We start from the raw sequence: 14712 nt of genomic DNA, 5'->3' as shown, positions 1-14712 counted from the left end.
CAGTGAGTTTAGATGCTCTTATGTCAGGTTACACCATGTGAATCCAATGCGTTCAGCTGAAAGGAATGCACTCTGATGCCATAGCCATTCACCGACCCTCCGTCTTCATTCATGATCAGAATCTAAATCTACTGCTCATGACAGACACATTCAAAATACACAGAAGCGCTCCTTATTTCCTGCTCTCTCTCTCTTTGTCATGTAAATGTTTCTTAAATACATACATGAATGTTTGTGTATTTATATATGCATAATAATTACACACAGCACACACTCATATATTATGCAAAAATGCACTTTTACTTTTTAAGCGATTAAACGCGATTAATCTTTGCCCAGCACTAAATATAGACACACAAGTAAATTTTTTGTAAATATATACATGAACGTTTGTGTATTATATATACTGCGTAATACTCTGTGTACACCTTTTAGTACAACTCTAGAGTAATCCCGTTAATTTAATTAATTTTGTAATTATATATAGTGCTTTTATATTGTGTGTGTGAAATAATAATGTCAAGAATAATGAGGTTAAAGGGGACATATTATGAAAATCTGATTTTTTTTCCATGTTTAAGTGCTATAATAGGGTCCCCAGTGCTTCTATTAACCTAGAAAATGTGAAAAAACAACAACCCAGTAATTTAGTGTTTGTAAACCAGTCTCTGCAAGCATGTGAAAAAATAGGTCATTGAAATTTGTCTCCCTTTGTGATATCAGAAGGGGATCTTTTTATAATAATACCACCACTTAATCTGCACTATCCAACCACAGCACTGCAATTTAGTGCATTTAAAAGAAAAAAATAATTGACAGCACAACTGAGTATCAATTTCAACAACCACCATCATGGCGATCAGTGTTTGCATTTCATCAGCTCATTTGCATTTCAGAGGACACACCCAAAATGACACATTTTTTCTCACACCTACAAAGTAGCAATTTCAACATGCTATGATAAATGATCTATATATTTTGAGCTAAAACTTCACATATGTACTCTGGGGTGGGGACACCAAAGATTTATTTGACATCTTAGAAAAGTCCTGAAATGTTCCCTTTAAGTGAAATCAAACAAGACAAACACAAACATTGTTTTACCTGGTAATTTGGATGGTGCAGAAAATAATCCGGACATCCGGCCACAGCCATAATACTCGTCGTGAAATGTTTCTCCGTCAGATATCACATTCACCTCAGACAGATGAGGAAAGAGTCTGAAACAAAACAAAAACAAAAGATCTCAGCTCCATTGAATATTTCTTCAAGGTAAAAAGCAATCTCTTGCTTAGTTGAGTCTAAGTGGCTACTACCAATATAGCACAGAGCACTTCTTAACCCAAATAGTCCTACAGGGTCAGTAAACAACATTGAGAAAAACATTGATGGAAATACAGAATCTAAACTAAAGCTGACCAATTGTGCCGTACAGAAGAAATTGAAGACATCAGAAAAGCGTCTTGACTTGCGATGAGTCAGAAAAAGCAGATCATATGGCCCTCCAATTGCAAACATTTCCACTGAGCCCAAAATTGCATATTTCACTCATATAATGGGATCTTATTTTTGGAGGGTAAAATTATGTCCTGTAGGAAACTTGAACGTATGGCTTCTTTCTGTTGATTCATCATTTTGAAACTTACTGGACACTGGTTTCTGGATTTCAAGAACTTATTATCTACATTATATTTAGGCAGGAGTATAGTCTGTTTTTATGTGTACACGATCGTACGCAGACGGTCGAACGCACAGCCTTGAAAAGTATAGTTTATTTGACTCGTATGTGTACACAGATCAACAGATCATAAGTACATCAACGAATGTGCATTGCATATTTGTACCAAAATGGTACATATATGCACCTTTTCACTATTGACAACTTTTGTACCTTTATTTCTGAGAGTATACACACCAAAAGTGAATTTAATTGCATTAGTAGATTACGTAATGTCAATGTAAAGATGCAAAAAGCCGCAAATTCACGCCATGCAACGCAAATGGTACAAAAAAAGTTTGCATGATGCATTGTCAAGCAAGCCAGTGAAGAGCTTATTAACATGTCTGGTTTGACAAGTCCAATTGTATAAGAAAATAGAGGGAGAGCATTGTTTTCATCTGTGCAAAGCAATCTAGAGCGAGTAACCCATATTCAACTCACGTTTGGTACGTACATACCATTAGTCTCTGTCCTCAAGGTATGGCTCAGGTCCCACTTTCATGGGCTTTATTTTACCAACGTTATTGTCCAACAGGCCAAAAAGCACAAGTATAATCTATACATTTTAAATATATATAGCACATCTCTCCTTAACAAGTCCCATGTCACGTCACATGATTTGAGTTTCTCCATCCCTAAAAACCCTATTGACATCTGGCGTTATGTAATGCAGTCAGGTCTGCAGGTCTGTCCCATCCTACAACAAAAAAATCAGCAGCCCCAAGTGATGATGTCATTGCTGTCATGTGATTCAAACCCTGACTCCTTAGGTATCTACTTTCATTCAGTGTGAATTGACTTTCAAGGCTTTCTAAGCTGCACCAACCTATCAATAGAGCCATAAGAAGAACTGTAAAGCCAAAAAACATCTCAGGTCTCTGAAGGAGAAGCAAGGAACATTTTTAATATTGTAAGATACAGAAAAAAGATATGTTGAGGATCACACGTCCTATTTAGAATTCCCATTTAAAATATCAAGCTCTTAAACAGCAAAACATTCAACATTTCCAAAAAATGAAGCAACTATGGCCTTTTTAAGCCGTTTTAAGTTTAAAAGATAATCATTGTATTTTAAGAAGAATAGCAGCATATCAATCAAAATAAGCCAGTGGTTCTCAAACTTTTTGATGTGTGCCCCCTTTGTGTAGCTTGCATCCCTTTGTGCCACCCACCAAAGAATATTTATGACATAAAACGATAAAAATTTAAATGAAACAAAACATATTAAACGATACAATGTAGTCCTGTTGCTTAGTAGCCATATTAATCTGAGGTTTAATTACACAGAATTTATGATACATTTTGTTTAAATGTCATAAAACTAGCAGTGGTGGCCCATGACTTTTTTCGAGGGCGCACGATGCGAAGTTCGTCACAACATGTATGTAGCGCTTCATGTGTGTGGTTCGTAATTTCAAAATATGTGTTCGGTGCATCGAGTGAACTTATGTGCATCACGTGTTTTGTCAAAACAAGTGCCTGCTGCAGACACGTCTAAAGGGTTTATGATAAAAGAGACGCTCGCGTTTGCCAGATATTCTCATGCGTAATCAGAGTTTACTGTTAAAGGGATAGTTCGGCCAAAAATGATATTAAACACATGATTTGCTCACCCCGAGGCCGTCCGAGATGCATATGTCCATCATCCCTCAGACGATGACATTTTCAGTTATTTAGAAAATGTTTTAGATCTTTCAGTTAATCAAATGTGAAGCTATAGGGTCCACGTCCAAAAAATGTGCATCCATCCTCCCCAAAACAAATCCAAACGGCTCCACGATGATCAACAAAGGTCCTCTGAGGGTAATCTGCGCAGTATAAAACTTTATAAACGAAAATAACTCGCATCCGGTAATGCCGCCATCTTAGTCGCATCCGCATTCAGGATGAGAGCTTACGCAGCATACAGAGGCTACTCTGCTGCTCTGAATTTGTCCTACGTCACTAAGAAAAGTGCATACACTACGATAGTACTCTCTCCTGAATACAGAGGAGTCCAAGATGGCGGCGCTACCGGAAGGTAGTTATTTTGGTTGATAAAGTTTTAAATGTGGATATTTCTACAACAGCACCGCGCGGATCACCCTCAGAAGACCCCTATCCATCATCCTGGAGCCGTTTGGATTTATTTTGTGAAGGATGAATGCACATCCCCTGGACTTGAAGGTCGTGCACCCCGTAACTTCACATTTAATCAACTGAAAGATCCAAAACATTTTCCAAAATAACTGAAAATGTGTTAGTTTGAAAAACGATGGACATATGCATCTCGGACAGCTTGGGGGTAAGTAAATCATGGGTTTAATATCATATTTGGCCGAACTATCCCTTTAAGGGAGTGTCTTGCGTGTATTTTGTGAACGTGAGCGTCTCTTTTATCATAAACGGTTTTGACGCGTGTGCAGTAGGCACTTATTTTGACAAAACACGCAATGCACATGGTTCACATGATGCACCAAACAAATTTTTTTGAAATCATGAGCAACAGACATGACACTCCGAACACATATTTTGAATGTGCGCCCCTCAGAAAAGCAGTCACGAGCCGCCACTGAAAACTAGGCCCCCCTGGCACCACCATATACAGTAGATTACTTTAATGATAGATGTGTGTACTTTACCATGTTGGTTCAAATATGAGAAGATAACATGACTGCATTTTAATATAACATTGCTTGCGTTTAACTGAAGAAAGGAAACATAAACATGGAGGATGGAATAAGGGTATGTGAATTATGAGAGAGGTTTCATTCAATTTGGGTGAAATTTTCTGTACAATGCTGACACTGAAAAATATCTCAAGAAATGCATTTTAAATAAAGTGTGGTAAAAATCAGATTGTGTTGTTTACATTTGCCAACCAGATTTGTGCAAAATTAGATTTGTCCTGGATACAAAAACATTCTTCAATATGTTGTATATAATTAAGTTTGAATATGCAGGAGTGAAGTCAAGCAGCCAATATTCTGCTGTACCTACTCATTTCGAGGACTTTAGACTTGCACTGCATTTTCCATTATTAACTACAGACCAAACAACAGACAGAGAGAGGAATGTAAAGAGGGATGTAAACTCTGCTCTGACCTCTGCAGTTTGTGTGTTTGTTTGTTTTTTAAACTATCCCAGCACAAATACTGAATTGTACTGTGAGGTATGATAGTATTATCCTTGGATTGTTGGAAAGTGTGGTAAGACGTTCATGTGCTTACACAGTAAAAGGAGAGTTTTAATGTCTAGCAGTGATAAGCTAGCCTGACTACGTCAGACTTCGTACTTCCGCTAAATTTCATTACGCTTCTGTACTCAGTCTGAGATACCTCCCATTCAAACCGTTTTCCCCCGGTCTCAAAACGACCGTCCAATCAACGAACAGAGGGCGGGCTGAGAGCCGTGACGTAGACGCTAAACGCCGAATCACGGTTGTGGACATGGAGACACAGAAAGCTATTTGCTCTGTTGTGGAGAACCGGCACTTGCCAACTAAAACCCGAACAAGAAAAGTGTTTGTTAAACATTTGAATGGAGATTATGTTGTTGCCCTGCTCCCGACAAGTTTTTGGAAAAGCTTGACGTGCACAACGATCGAGAAATCATGGAATGGAATTATATTGTTCACAGTTAATGGTGGAGGACGCGTGGGCAAGCATTCTTTGGTGACATTCCTGATTAACCAGAAAATAAGGTAGGAAGATTTCATTTACATATGGTTATGGTTGTCTGGTGGAAGAGTTTGAGAGGAGAGAGGGGCTTTCCTCCCGTTAGACGTGAGTGGAAAGCCACCGTAAGGATAGTGTTCAACTAGCTATGGCCCGATTTACTTTACATAATCTGCAAAAGTCGTTCATAGCCATGTTAACTCTGGTATTTCGCTCGATGGGTTTGTTTTCACATCATACGTGTATTTTACAGCAGAGATTCGATGCGGCTGATCCGGCGCATAAAGCACATCATATCTAAATGTTATGTGTGATTGGCTTATGTTTAGACCAATGATTTTAAACTTCAGACAAGCCCCTCCCACGAGAAGGAAAACGATTGTCAATTGTGCCCAGCCAGACTCTGTCTATGAAGCGAAGCAAAATGGATGGTATTACCAGGCTAGTGATAAGCCCTAAAACTAAAGCAAAGGCCAAGTCCAGAAACACCACCAGCCACCAGCTATTTAAAGTAAATCCTTATTAAAACTGGACCAACAGTCCTCTAAGGAAACCTTTTCTTTAGCAGGTCTCAAGTTGAAGACCAATGATGGATGTTAAAGGGATAGTCATCATTTACTCACTCTCATGTTGTTACAAACCTGTATCAATTTTTTGTTCTGATGAACACAAAGGAAGATATTTTGAGGAATGTTTGCAACCAAAAACCCTATTTACATCCATAGTATTCATTTTTCCTACTATGGAAGTCAATGGGGCCTCTGATTGCAAACATTCCTCAAAATATCCTCCTCTGATATATATATATTTCTGTTTAGTGTACTATGGCTTTTTTATAGGGTTGTGCCGATAGACGATAGTATCGTGTATTGACGATCGTCGAACATATAGCTGTTAGCGGGCTTTCATGACGATAGTTGGCGATAGTCATTATTATTATCATCATAGTTTCACATTAACACATGCATTGCGTACTTTTCATAGCATGACAGGGTTTGTGCGCTTCACTTTGCACGAGAGAGCTTGAAACGTGCCCGGATTCCTTCTCGCACGTACCTGGACTTCATGCACGCGTCTTGGACTCTTGCTGGGACCTGAACATGCGCGGCATTGACTCCTTTTAGCACCTGAACTTGTAAAGCGCATGACTTGGACTCTACCTCGCATATGAGCTTGTAGTATACGCAGCTCTGACATTTCCTTACACTAGAGAGGTTGTAGGCACGTAGAGGTTTAAGGGCGCACTCACACTATCCAAACAAAACCGCGCGTTTGACCCCCAAAGCCTGGTTTGTTTGACTAGTGTGATCGCTCTGTTCCGCGCCCGGGAGCGGATTGGTTAATCGCGCCGCGGCCGGGTTGCAGAGGTTGGCCGGAGCACGGTTCACTTGGTCTCAGGCGCGGAAGGCTGTGGTGTGAGCGCAATCGCGCCTGAGCGCGATTCAAAAGGTGAAGACATCAGTTACGCGACCACTCACCTTCATCTGCCTCCGTATAAACCTTTTGATGCGAGCAGCGGGGTTACGTGAATGTCCGAGCTGCACGCGTGACAGATCAACTAAGCAATATGATGACATGTGAGAGGGCTGACTGTAATCGCGCACCAAACGACTCTGAATAAAAAACACAGACTTATCATTACAGTGGGTTCCAGTGTTAAGAGAGCGCTTTACTTCCTGCTTTTTCCAAAACAATGCCATCTTAATGACGAAAGTGCGCCCGGACTCGGATCGATAAAAATTACAGTGTGAGTGCGTGCACCTGGGGGAGTAGGGAGGGGTGACAATCGCCCTGGGGCATGGTTTGGTTTGGTTTGGATAATGTGAGTGCGCCCTAAAACCAGCGAGTGTGTTGTTCACGCTCCCCGGCACGCCGGAAATATCAGAGCACATGGGCTTAAAGACGCACTCGGATTAATGCCATCAGTTTTAAGAAAGTTGCGTTTATGACAGTGTTGCCCTTAGAGTAAGTCAGCTTCTTTTTTGTCCACCATTCAAGTGACTTGTCATAAATGAGTAAAAAAATTAACAAAAAAATAAATGAGTAAACCATTGCCCCACCCCCGATACTATCCTGTATCGTCGATCTCACATGCTGATGTAGGGTGGCACACGTCCCGAACATGTTTTCGGGTTCGTTCTCCGGAAGTCGCGTCGGTCGACCGCAAACGTCATCAAGGTTTAATATTTCGGGTTTAATTTAAGAAAAGCAACCGTTACATTTCAAGGTAAGAATGAAACTACAATGATTGTATGTCTTAAAAGAAATAAATCTTAATTTTCTAATGTATTTTAACTGAAATGTGAGAACCTCGATGACGTATGCGGTCGAACAATGCGATTTCCGGAGAACGAACTCGGAAACATGTTCGGGACGTGTCCGGCGGAACTGGCACGAATGGCCACCCTAGGCTGATGATAGGACAATCGCACAATCTGTGATTTTACACACCGAATTTTCAGATGGGATGTCCGTGGTGCTAAACTCAAGCGCATCAGGCGTTAGTATAAATCACCTGCACCTGAAAACCATCAGCTCTGCTTATTTACGCCCCTGAACTAATTTGCGCTGCTCTTAGGCTATGTTTACACGTGGGCGGCTATTTACATAAACGGACATTTCAACCTCTCCGGTTTCAAAAATAATATCGTGCACACATGTCAGTTTTCAGAAAAGTGTTTATGTACACGTACCCGTGCATATATGCCGTCAAGAGAAGCTCAAGCCCACGTAAGCCAATCACCGGCAGTGCTGGTGGTGACGCGAAATGGTTCTTCATGTTGGAGGGAGGAGTTGTTGCAGTAGGTGATCGATGACGTCAAATTACCGCGAGAGCGAGTTGTGGAATCACACGTAGAGGTCTAATTTTGAATTGCTCTCGCGGTACTTTGACATCATTCGTCTGTCGGTTTTTGCAGCGCCGCATGAAGTCAAACACGCGTAAAATTGCTGACCTCCGAGCACTCGTGTCTGCTGCTCAACATAATGGAGCAGCTCTATTTGCAAATACAAACACACGAAACGAGTTTGCAAGAACATAAATGTGATCTTGGAAGCGTTCAGAGTAGCAGTCACATGTAAACATAGGTCGGACTATTGACGTAGGTGCGAGCTCTGGCGCATACTCTGTGACGTTGCCTGCTTAAACATCCGTTTGTCTCAGTTTACATGCAATCGTGCAACCGAAGGTTTTCAAGATCTCCACTCTGGCCGGAGTTTTTAGAAATAATCGTTTCAGAGGCAAGTTCTCCGTTTGCGTGTAAACGAGGGGCACAAACGAAGGTAAATCTCTCAGTTTTTAAAAATAACCATGTACGTGTAAACAGAGCCTTAGTATGTCATTGCATTGGTCATTATGGAAATCAGCTGTTGTGCCTGTGTTATTTAATTTGCGCCTTTCTTAGTAAATAACCAGCAGATATTACCATTCCCATCAGCGTTTTTTTTTTAATTGCGCTAATTTGCCGTTTAGTAAATCTGGCACTAAGTGGCTTGGATTGACTATTACAAAATTATTAAAAAGTCCAGGGGCATCCATACACCTTTATTATACTGAATGCTTACATAAACAGGTGATCTAAATGTCCAATGAAAAATTATCTATGAATAACCATCGAAAGAATGATCAGAGCATAAATCCCATTTTCATAAGCGATTGCAATCACACTGGCACACTGGTACTTTAGATTGGTGACACATTTCCACCAGTACTGTCTTCTTCAGTTCCAGTTTAAACCTCTCTGTGTGGTTGTCAGAGTCCATAAAACCACTGCGTAATATAAGGGTTTCTGCAAGTGGGGAGGGTGGATGGCATCCTGCCGTATTACACAACCCCAAACTCAATTCTTCCCAAACGCATCTGTACATTTGGTTGTACTCATCCGTGACACGGAGCAGGAACAGTAAATCCCTTAATGCAGAAAGCATTACAGTTATGCCCTAAGTATGCACTGAGATTCATTACACCGACTAGAAAGCTCTCGCTGAAAAGGAATGTGACACTTAAACACCACAAGAACCGTTTAAAAAATGGGTGAATATTAGCGCAAATAACAAAATGTATGTCAAAATGCATGGAATGAATGACATCTATTTGAAATACTGAGGCAGTAACATAACTTCCACTGGGATTTCTGTTGACTTCCATGTGGTATTTGGTAAAATTGCTCCACTCCCAGACTGTGCCTGCGTTCTGCAGGCTAAAAATTCTCTTTCTTTCTAATTGAAGCACATATGAAAACATTTGGGTCCTGTTTTAGACCTGCCCGTCCTGTATCAAAACAGCCAACCACACACTCCTGAAGTCTTTACTTAGCTGTTTAATCTTAAAATAAAACCATAATACCCATAAATAACCACAAAAGAGGTTATTCTAAATGACTAATCCTTTACAAAACCAGACAAGAAGACATTTACAAGATTCACCGCATATAAAAATAAGTAAACACAGAAGTATATGAAGTAATGCAGTAACTTTATAGTTATTTTTGGTTAATATAAACATTTATATACATGGCTTCACGTGGTGTGACCATTTTAAACACATTTACATCACCGAGAAAGAATTTCAGTCTAGGCCCACTACAACATTCCCATGCAACATCCTAGGAATACTCCAGAGACCATTAGCCAAAATGCAGCATCTTCTCAGGAATGCTGGGAGCACATTCTTTCCGCATAGGGTACTGGGAGGAGAAGCAAAATGGGATGCATTGATTTGTGGGGCAAAGTGCAGCAGAGAGAGAGACATGCTGAAGATAGGATGGCAAGAGAGAGAGAGAGAAAAAGAAAGAGAGAGAGAGAAAGAGAGAGAGTCTGCTAGGGAGGGACGTTGGAATGTGAACTGTTATGTCCAGCTGTGCTATCCAGAGGCAAAGGGGCCTTCCCAAATACAGCACATCATGATTATTTATGAGCTATTCCCCACCCCCTTTTGTTTGACTCCTCCCACATGGGATTGAAATGAGCCTTTCTGTAGCTTAAAAAGGTTTGATTCCCTGGAAAGTCATGTGTACGAATAGCCTGGCTAACACCAGACCAGTCTCATAGAGAATGAGACGTGGTCTGGGAACCACATGTTCATTTTCTCGTATTTGAGGCGTGGTTTACGAATGCCCAGAGCCGTTTATTGGGCGCTAAGAATGTCTATCAAAAGCATCTTTACGTAGCTTATAGCCAATCGGAGTTTCGCATAAACATTGTCATCGTCTTGCTGCCCCCTCCCCGTTTTGTGATTGGTTCCCTATGCCGTTTATTGGGTGCTAAGAATGTCTATCAAATGCGTCTGTAGGTAGCTCATAGCCAATCGGTGTGTCGCATAGACTTTGTTATCGTTTTGCTGCCCCCTCCCCGTTCTGTGATTGGTTCCCTATTTCAGGGGCAAAATAGGTCCATAGTTTCCATACTAGACTTGCAGCGTGAATAAATTTGCGCGCAAGGCAGCATGGGGAAAACCACCAGGCTAGTGTACGGATTCGATAAAGGTAATTTTTTTAAATACATAAATATAAATGCACGTTTCTGTAAATAAATAAATTAACTTAAAATTGTGACCGTACATGAGAGTTAGTGATAATAATAACCAACATAATTTAATACTGAACAAAATATGAGTAAACCCAACCAAACCTAACCCTGCAGGTCAAACTGAGAGCATCACAGTGAAAGATGTTCTGCAATATTTGGGACGCTTCTTGGGATTTCGAGGACATAAAAACAGAGAGAAAAAATTCCCAGAAGAAAATGCTGTGTAGATGTACCAGGGCTGATTCATCTTTAGATAGTGACCAGAATAGTGAGAAGTACAGGGTGTTGGGCAATATGTAGTTGTTGAAGTTGTGCCAGGAACAATCCATCATCACTATTCACTAAGCACTTAAACACGCGTGCATGCTTTTTTTGAGTTATAGTCCACAACTTTTGCACAATGGATGAGGAGAGTTTACTTTTCAGTTCAACAGTGGAGAATTAACTTTCAATAGATCCTAATGCTAACATCTAAATGCAAACAGTGGACAATAGGGGAATTAGCAAACACAATTTTACAATATAGTAGTATTTGGTAATATACTCTTAATATTTACTCAAAGTATACACTTTTCAAAGCTCAGTAAAAAGATTGCTGAAACAAGTCCTGTATAGCTCATTGGTAGAGACGCACAAAAAAACCCAGGGAATACATATACTGATATATACTGTATACATTGTAATGCACTTACTCTATAAGTCACTTTGGATGAAAGCATCTGCCAAATGCATAAATGTAAATTAAACAGCTATATAATTAAACCACATGCTACTATAAACATTTTGACAGTTTAACTAACTTTAACTTGCTCAGCGAGATTCTAACCATTGCTCTATGAATACAGTTTATGCATTGCTGACAATGCACATAAATTATCTGCATTGTGTTTCAACACACTTCAGAATGCATTGACAAATGAAATCAACTTTTGAATAGCTTTAGGCATTTGTGAGCATAAAGAGATTTTGTGTATGACGCTTTTAAAATATCCTACACTGATATTTACAACTAAATTTGAACAAAGGCTGAGAAATTTTCATGATGCATGTATTATTTAAAGTAAAGATTGTAATGTGCCAATTGCTTTAATACTCTAAACTGTCTGTTTCATTAGCCTAGCTAACACCAGACCAGTCTCATAGAGAATGAGACGTGGTCTGGGAACCCTATGCTCATTTTCTCGTATTTAAGGTGTGGTTTACGAATGCCCAGAGCCGTTTATTGGGCGCTACGAATGTCTATCAAATGTGTCTGTATGTAGATCAGGGATGGGCAACTTCGGTCCTGGAGGGCCGGTGTCCTGCAGAGTTTAGCTCCAACCATAATTAAACACACCTGAAGCAGCCAATTAAGGTCTTACTAGGCATGCTAGACACTTTTAGGCAGGTGTGCTGAGGCAAGTTGGAGCTAAACTCTGCAGGACACCAGCCCTCCAGGACGGAAGTTGCCCATCCCTGATGTAGCTCATAGCCAATCGTTTCAATTCTACCAGATGACGTATGTAGAGCAAAATAAGTTCAAATGTAAACAACTTTTATAGGTTTGTGTGCACACAGCTGAAAGCTATGCGACTAAACCGGTATATTGATATTGAAATGCAACACAACTTAGTGGCACAGTGACAACCACAGTACAGGCATAATGACAAAATATGACATTAATAAATACCACTTACTTTTTATAAGTTAATTTTACTTCGATGACGACGATGCCTAGCACGTTGGTCCTGTAAAACTCTGTGGTTATCATGTCTTGCCACATCCAAACATCCTTCTTGGATATAAAATTGTTTAACGCCAAATGTTGCTCTTTTTTTAAAATAAACGTGACTGCCCCCCCCCCCTTTCTCTGATTGGTTCCCAAAATTGGTCCATAGTTTCCATGCTAGACTTGCAGTTAGGCTTGCCGCGATAGTCGGTGAAACGGTGATAACCGGTGCTTCAGCCTCTCACCGGTTATATCACTTGCCCACCGCGACACCGTCTTTCACCATCGTTTTGATATTTTCGAGTAATTAAATAATTTAGTTTCGTTAGAGAGAGAGCAAACACTTACAACTGAATGTGTCTGTTGTCTGAATTCAGCGGGGCTGAACGCGCGTCACGTCACAGAGCAGCCGCAGGTGTCAGATTTCATTTATTTCTGTCAGAGTTTGCAAGGCGAGCTGACTGACCAGATGATGACAGAAGCCGCGTGCTTTGCTCGTTTTTGTTATAATATACATATATGATGTTTAATATAAGCGAGATCGTTTTGTTGTTGTGTTTTTCATCAAGAAAAATATTAAACCCATCATTCAAGCAGCGCTTTTATGGAGAAGTAGCCGGTTGCTCTGCTTGGGACTGGCTGGTTCTTTGAGAATTACCTGCGCACATTGACTCAAGCACTTAAGTAAACCAGCTGTTGCACTCGCATTGCACGCAAATTCATAGGCGATTTAACGCAGCTTACGCAAGCGCTGCATTTAAACAGTTGCGTAATTCAAAAGTGAAAGTAAAATGTGCACGTCTGCATGCGCATTTATAAGCCCCTCCCACTCGGTGATACCGGGATCACCGAGTTTGTGACGCGCCGATTAACCGGTGGGAAAATTACGTCACCGCGGCAACCCTACTTGCAGTGTGAATAAATTTGCACGCAAGGCAGCATGGGGAAACCCAGGCTACTGTTTCATCACAACTCAAGAAAGTTATGTTTTAGATACATGAACTAAAGATAAACCATTAACTTTAGACTCCAAATCTAGGTCAGTCATTTATTACCCTCATCTAATAGTTGTCTATCATATTACATACACTTGCACCTATGGAAAGTTGGTTGTTTTAAAGATAAGTACAGTACCACTCTTAAAAATAAAGGTGCTTTAAAAGTTCTTAACATCAATGCTATAGAAGAAATGCCATACAAAGAATCATTTCTTTCACACCTTTTTATAATCTGAAGAAGCGTTTTCACAACAAAGGACCATTCTTGAAACAGAAAGGTTTTTCAAAAATTAAAGGTTCTTCTATAGCATCGTCGTGAAGCACCTTTATTTTAAAGAGTGTATGATCTTCAGGCTACAAAAAAGTGAGGATGACAAGCCTGGATATCAGATGACTACTGAGTCTACATTGTTGTGCAAAGGTTTAATTTCGCAAGAGACAGCGCTGTGTCAAGACACTTGTACATACATGTACAGTAGGCAATGAAAGACACACAAATACTGAGTGAGTGAAGAGGGTGAAATAGAGAAGATTGGGCCATTTGCCAGCTTATCTTCCAAAACAAACATGCTTTGTTGCATCATTTGGGGAGTGATGTGTGGTTTGATTTCACTTTGAGAAAACAGGTGGGATGGGGAGAAACTTCACTGTAACAAAAATAATATTTATTTATTTTACTCAATGAACAGAGGACTTGCCAGTTTAGGACTCTTGAACATATGCCTTATGCTGCGTTTACACCAGCCGCGGTAGAGGCGTGAAGCGCGAGTGATTTCAATGTTAAGTCAATGTGAAGACGCGTTGACGCGCGTCTGGAGGACTTGTGGCGCGTAAGACGCGATTCCGCCCCATTAGCGCATCTAGTTCGCGCGAATGGTGCTTTTTGTGCATTTTGCGTTTCACGCAAATTCGCGGCTGACGCCCGAGGTAAAAAATTTGAACTTTGACGGAATTTCGCGCCGCGTTAACCAATCATGAGCCTGCTTCGGAGTTAATCATTCAACCTCAAGGAAACGCTTGATATTGTCCGTAAGCACTAAGCAGTCACCCGGAGCTATACGACACAAGTTCTTATTTCTACAGATACAGGAATAAAAAGGACGT

At 40.4% G+C, this 14712-nt stretch overlaps 1 protein-coding gene across 4 annotated transcripts in view; it reads right to left on the bottom strand.

Annotated features, from left to right (window-relative positions):
• Positions 1-14712, bottom strand: part of grb10b (growth factor receptor-bound protein 10b) — an 87047-nt gene that overhangs the window by 66062 nt on the left and 6273 nt on the right. For all 4 annotated transcript variants that reach the window (XM_055209495.2, XM_055209496.2, XM_055209494.2 and 1 more), the window contains exon 2: positions 1105-1220. In XM_055209495.2, coding sequence (XP_055065470.2) covers positions 1105-1155 — 51 coding nt within the window. In that variant the 5' untranslated portion in view covers positions 1156-1220. The remainder of the gene's footprint in view (positions 1-1104; positions 1221-14712) is intronic.

This window comes from Misgurnus anguillicaudatus, chromosome 10 (assembly GCF_027580225.2).
Source record: "Misgurnus anguillicaudatus chromosome 10, ASM2758022v2, whole genome shotgun sequence".
Classification (NCBI taxonomy): domain Eukaryota; kingdom Metazoa; phylum Chordata; class Actinopteri; order Cypriniformes; family Cobitidae; genus Misgurnus; species Misgurnus anguillicaudatus.
The sequence above is the reverse complement of the archived record's forward strand: the minus strand, read 5'-3'. Positions and strand labels throughout refer to the sequence as shown.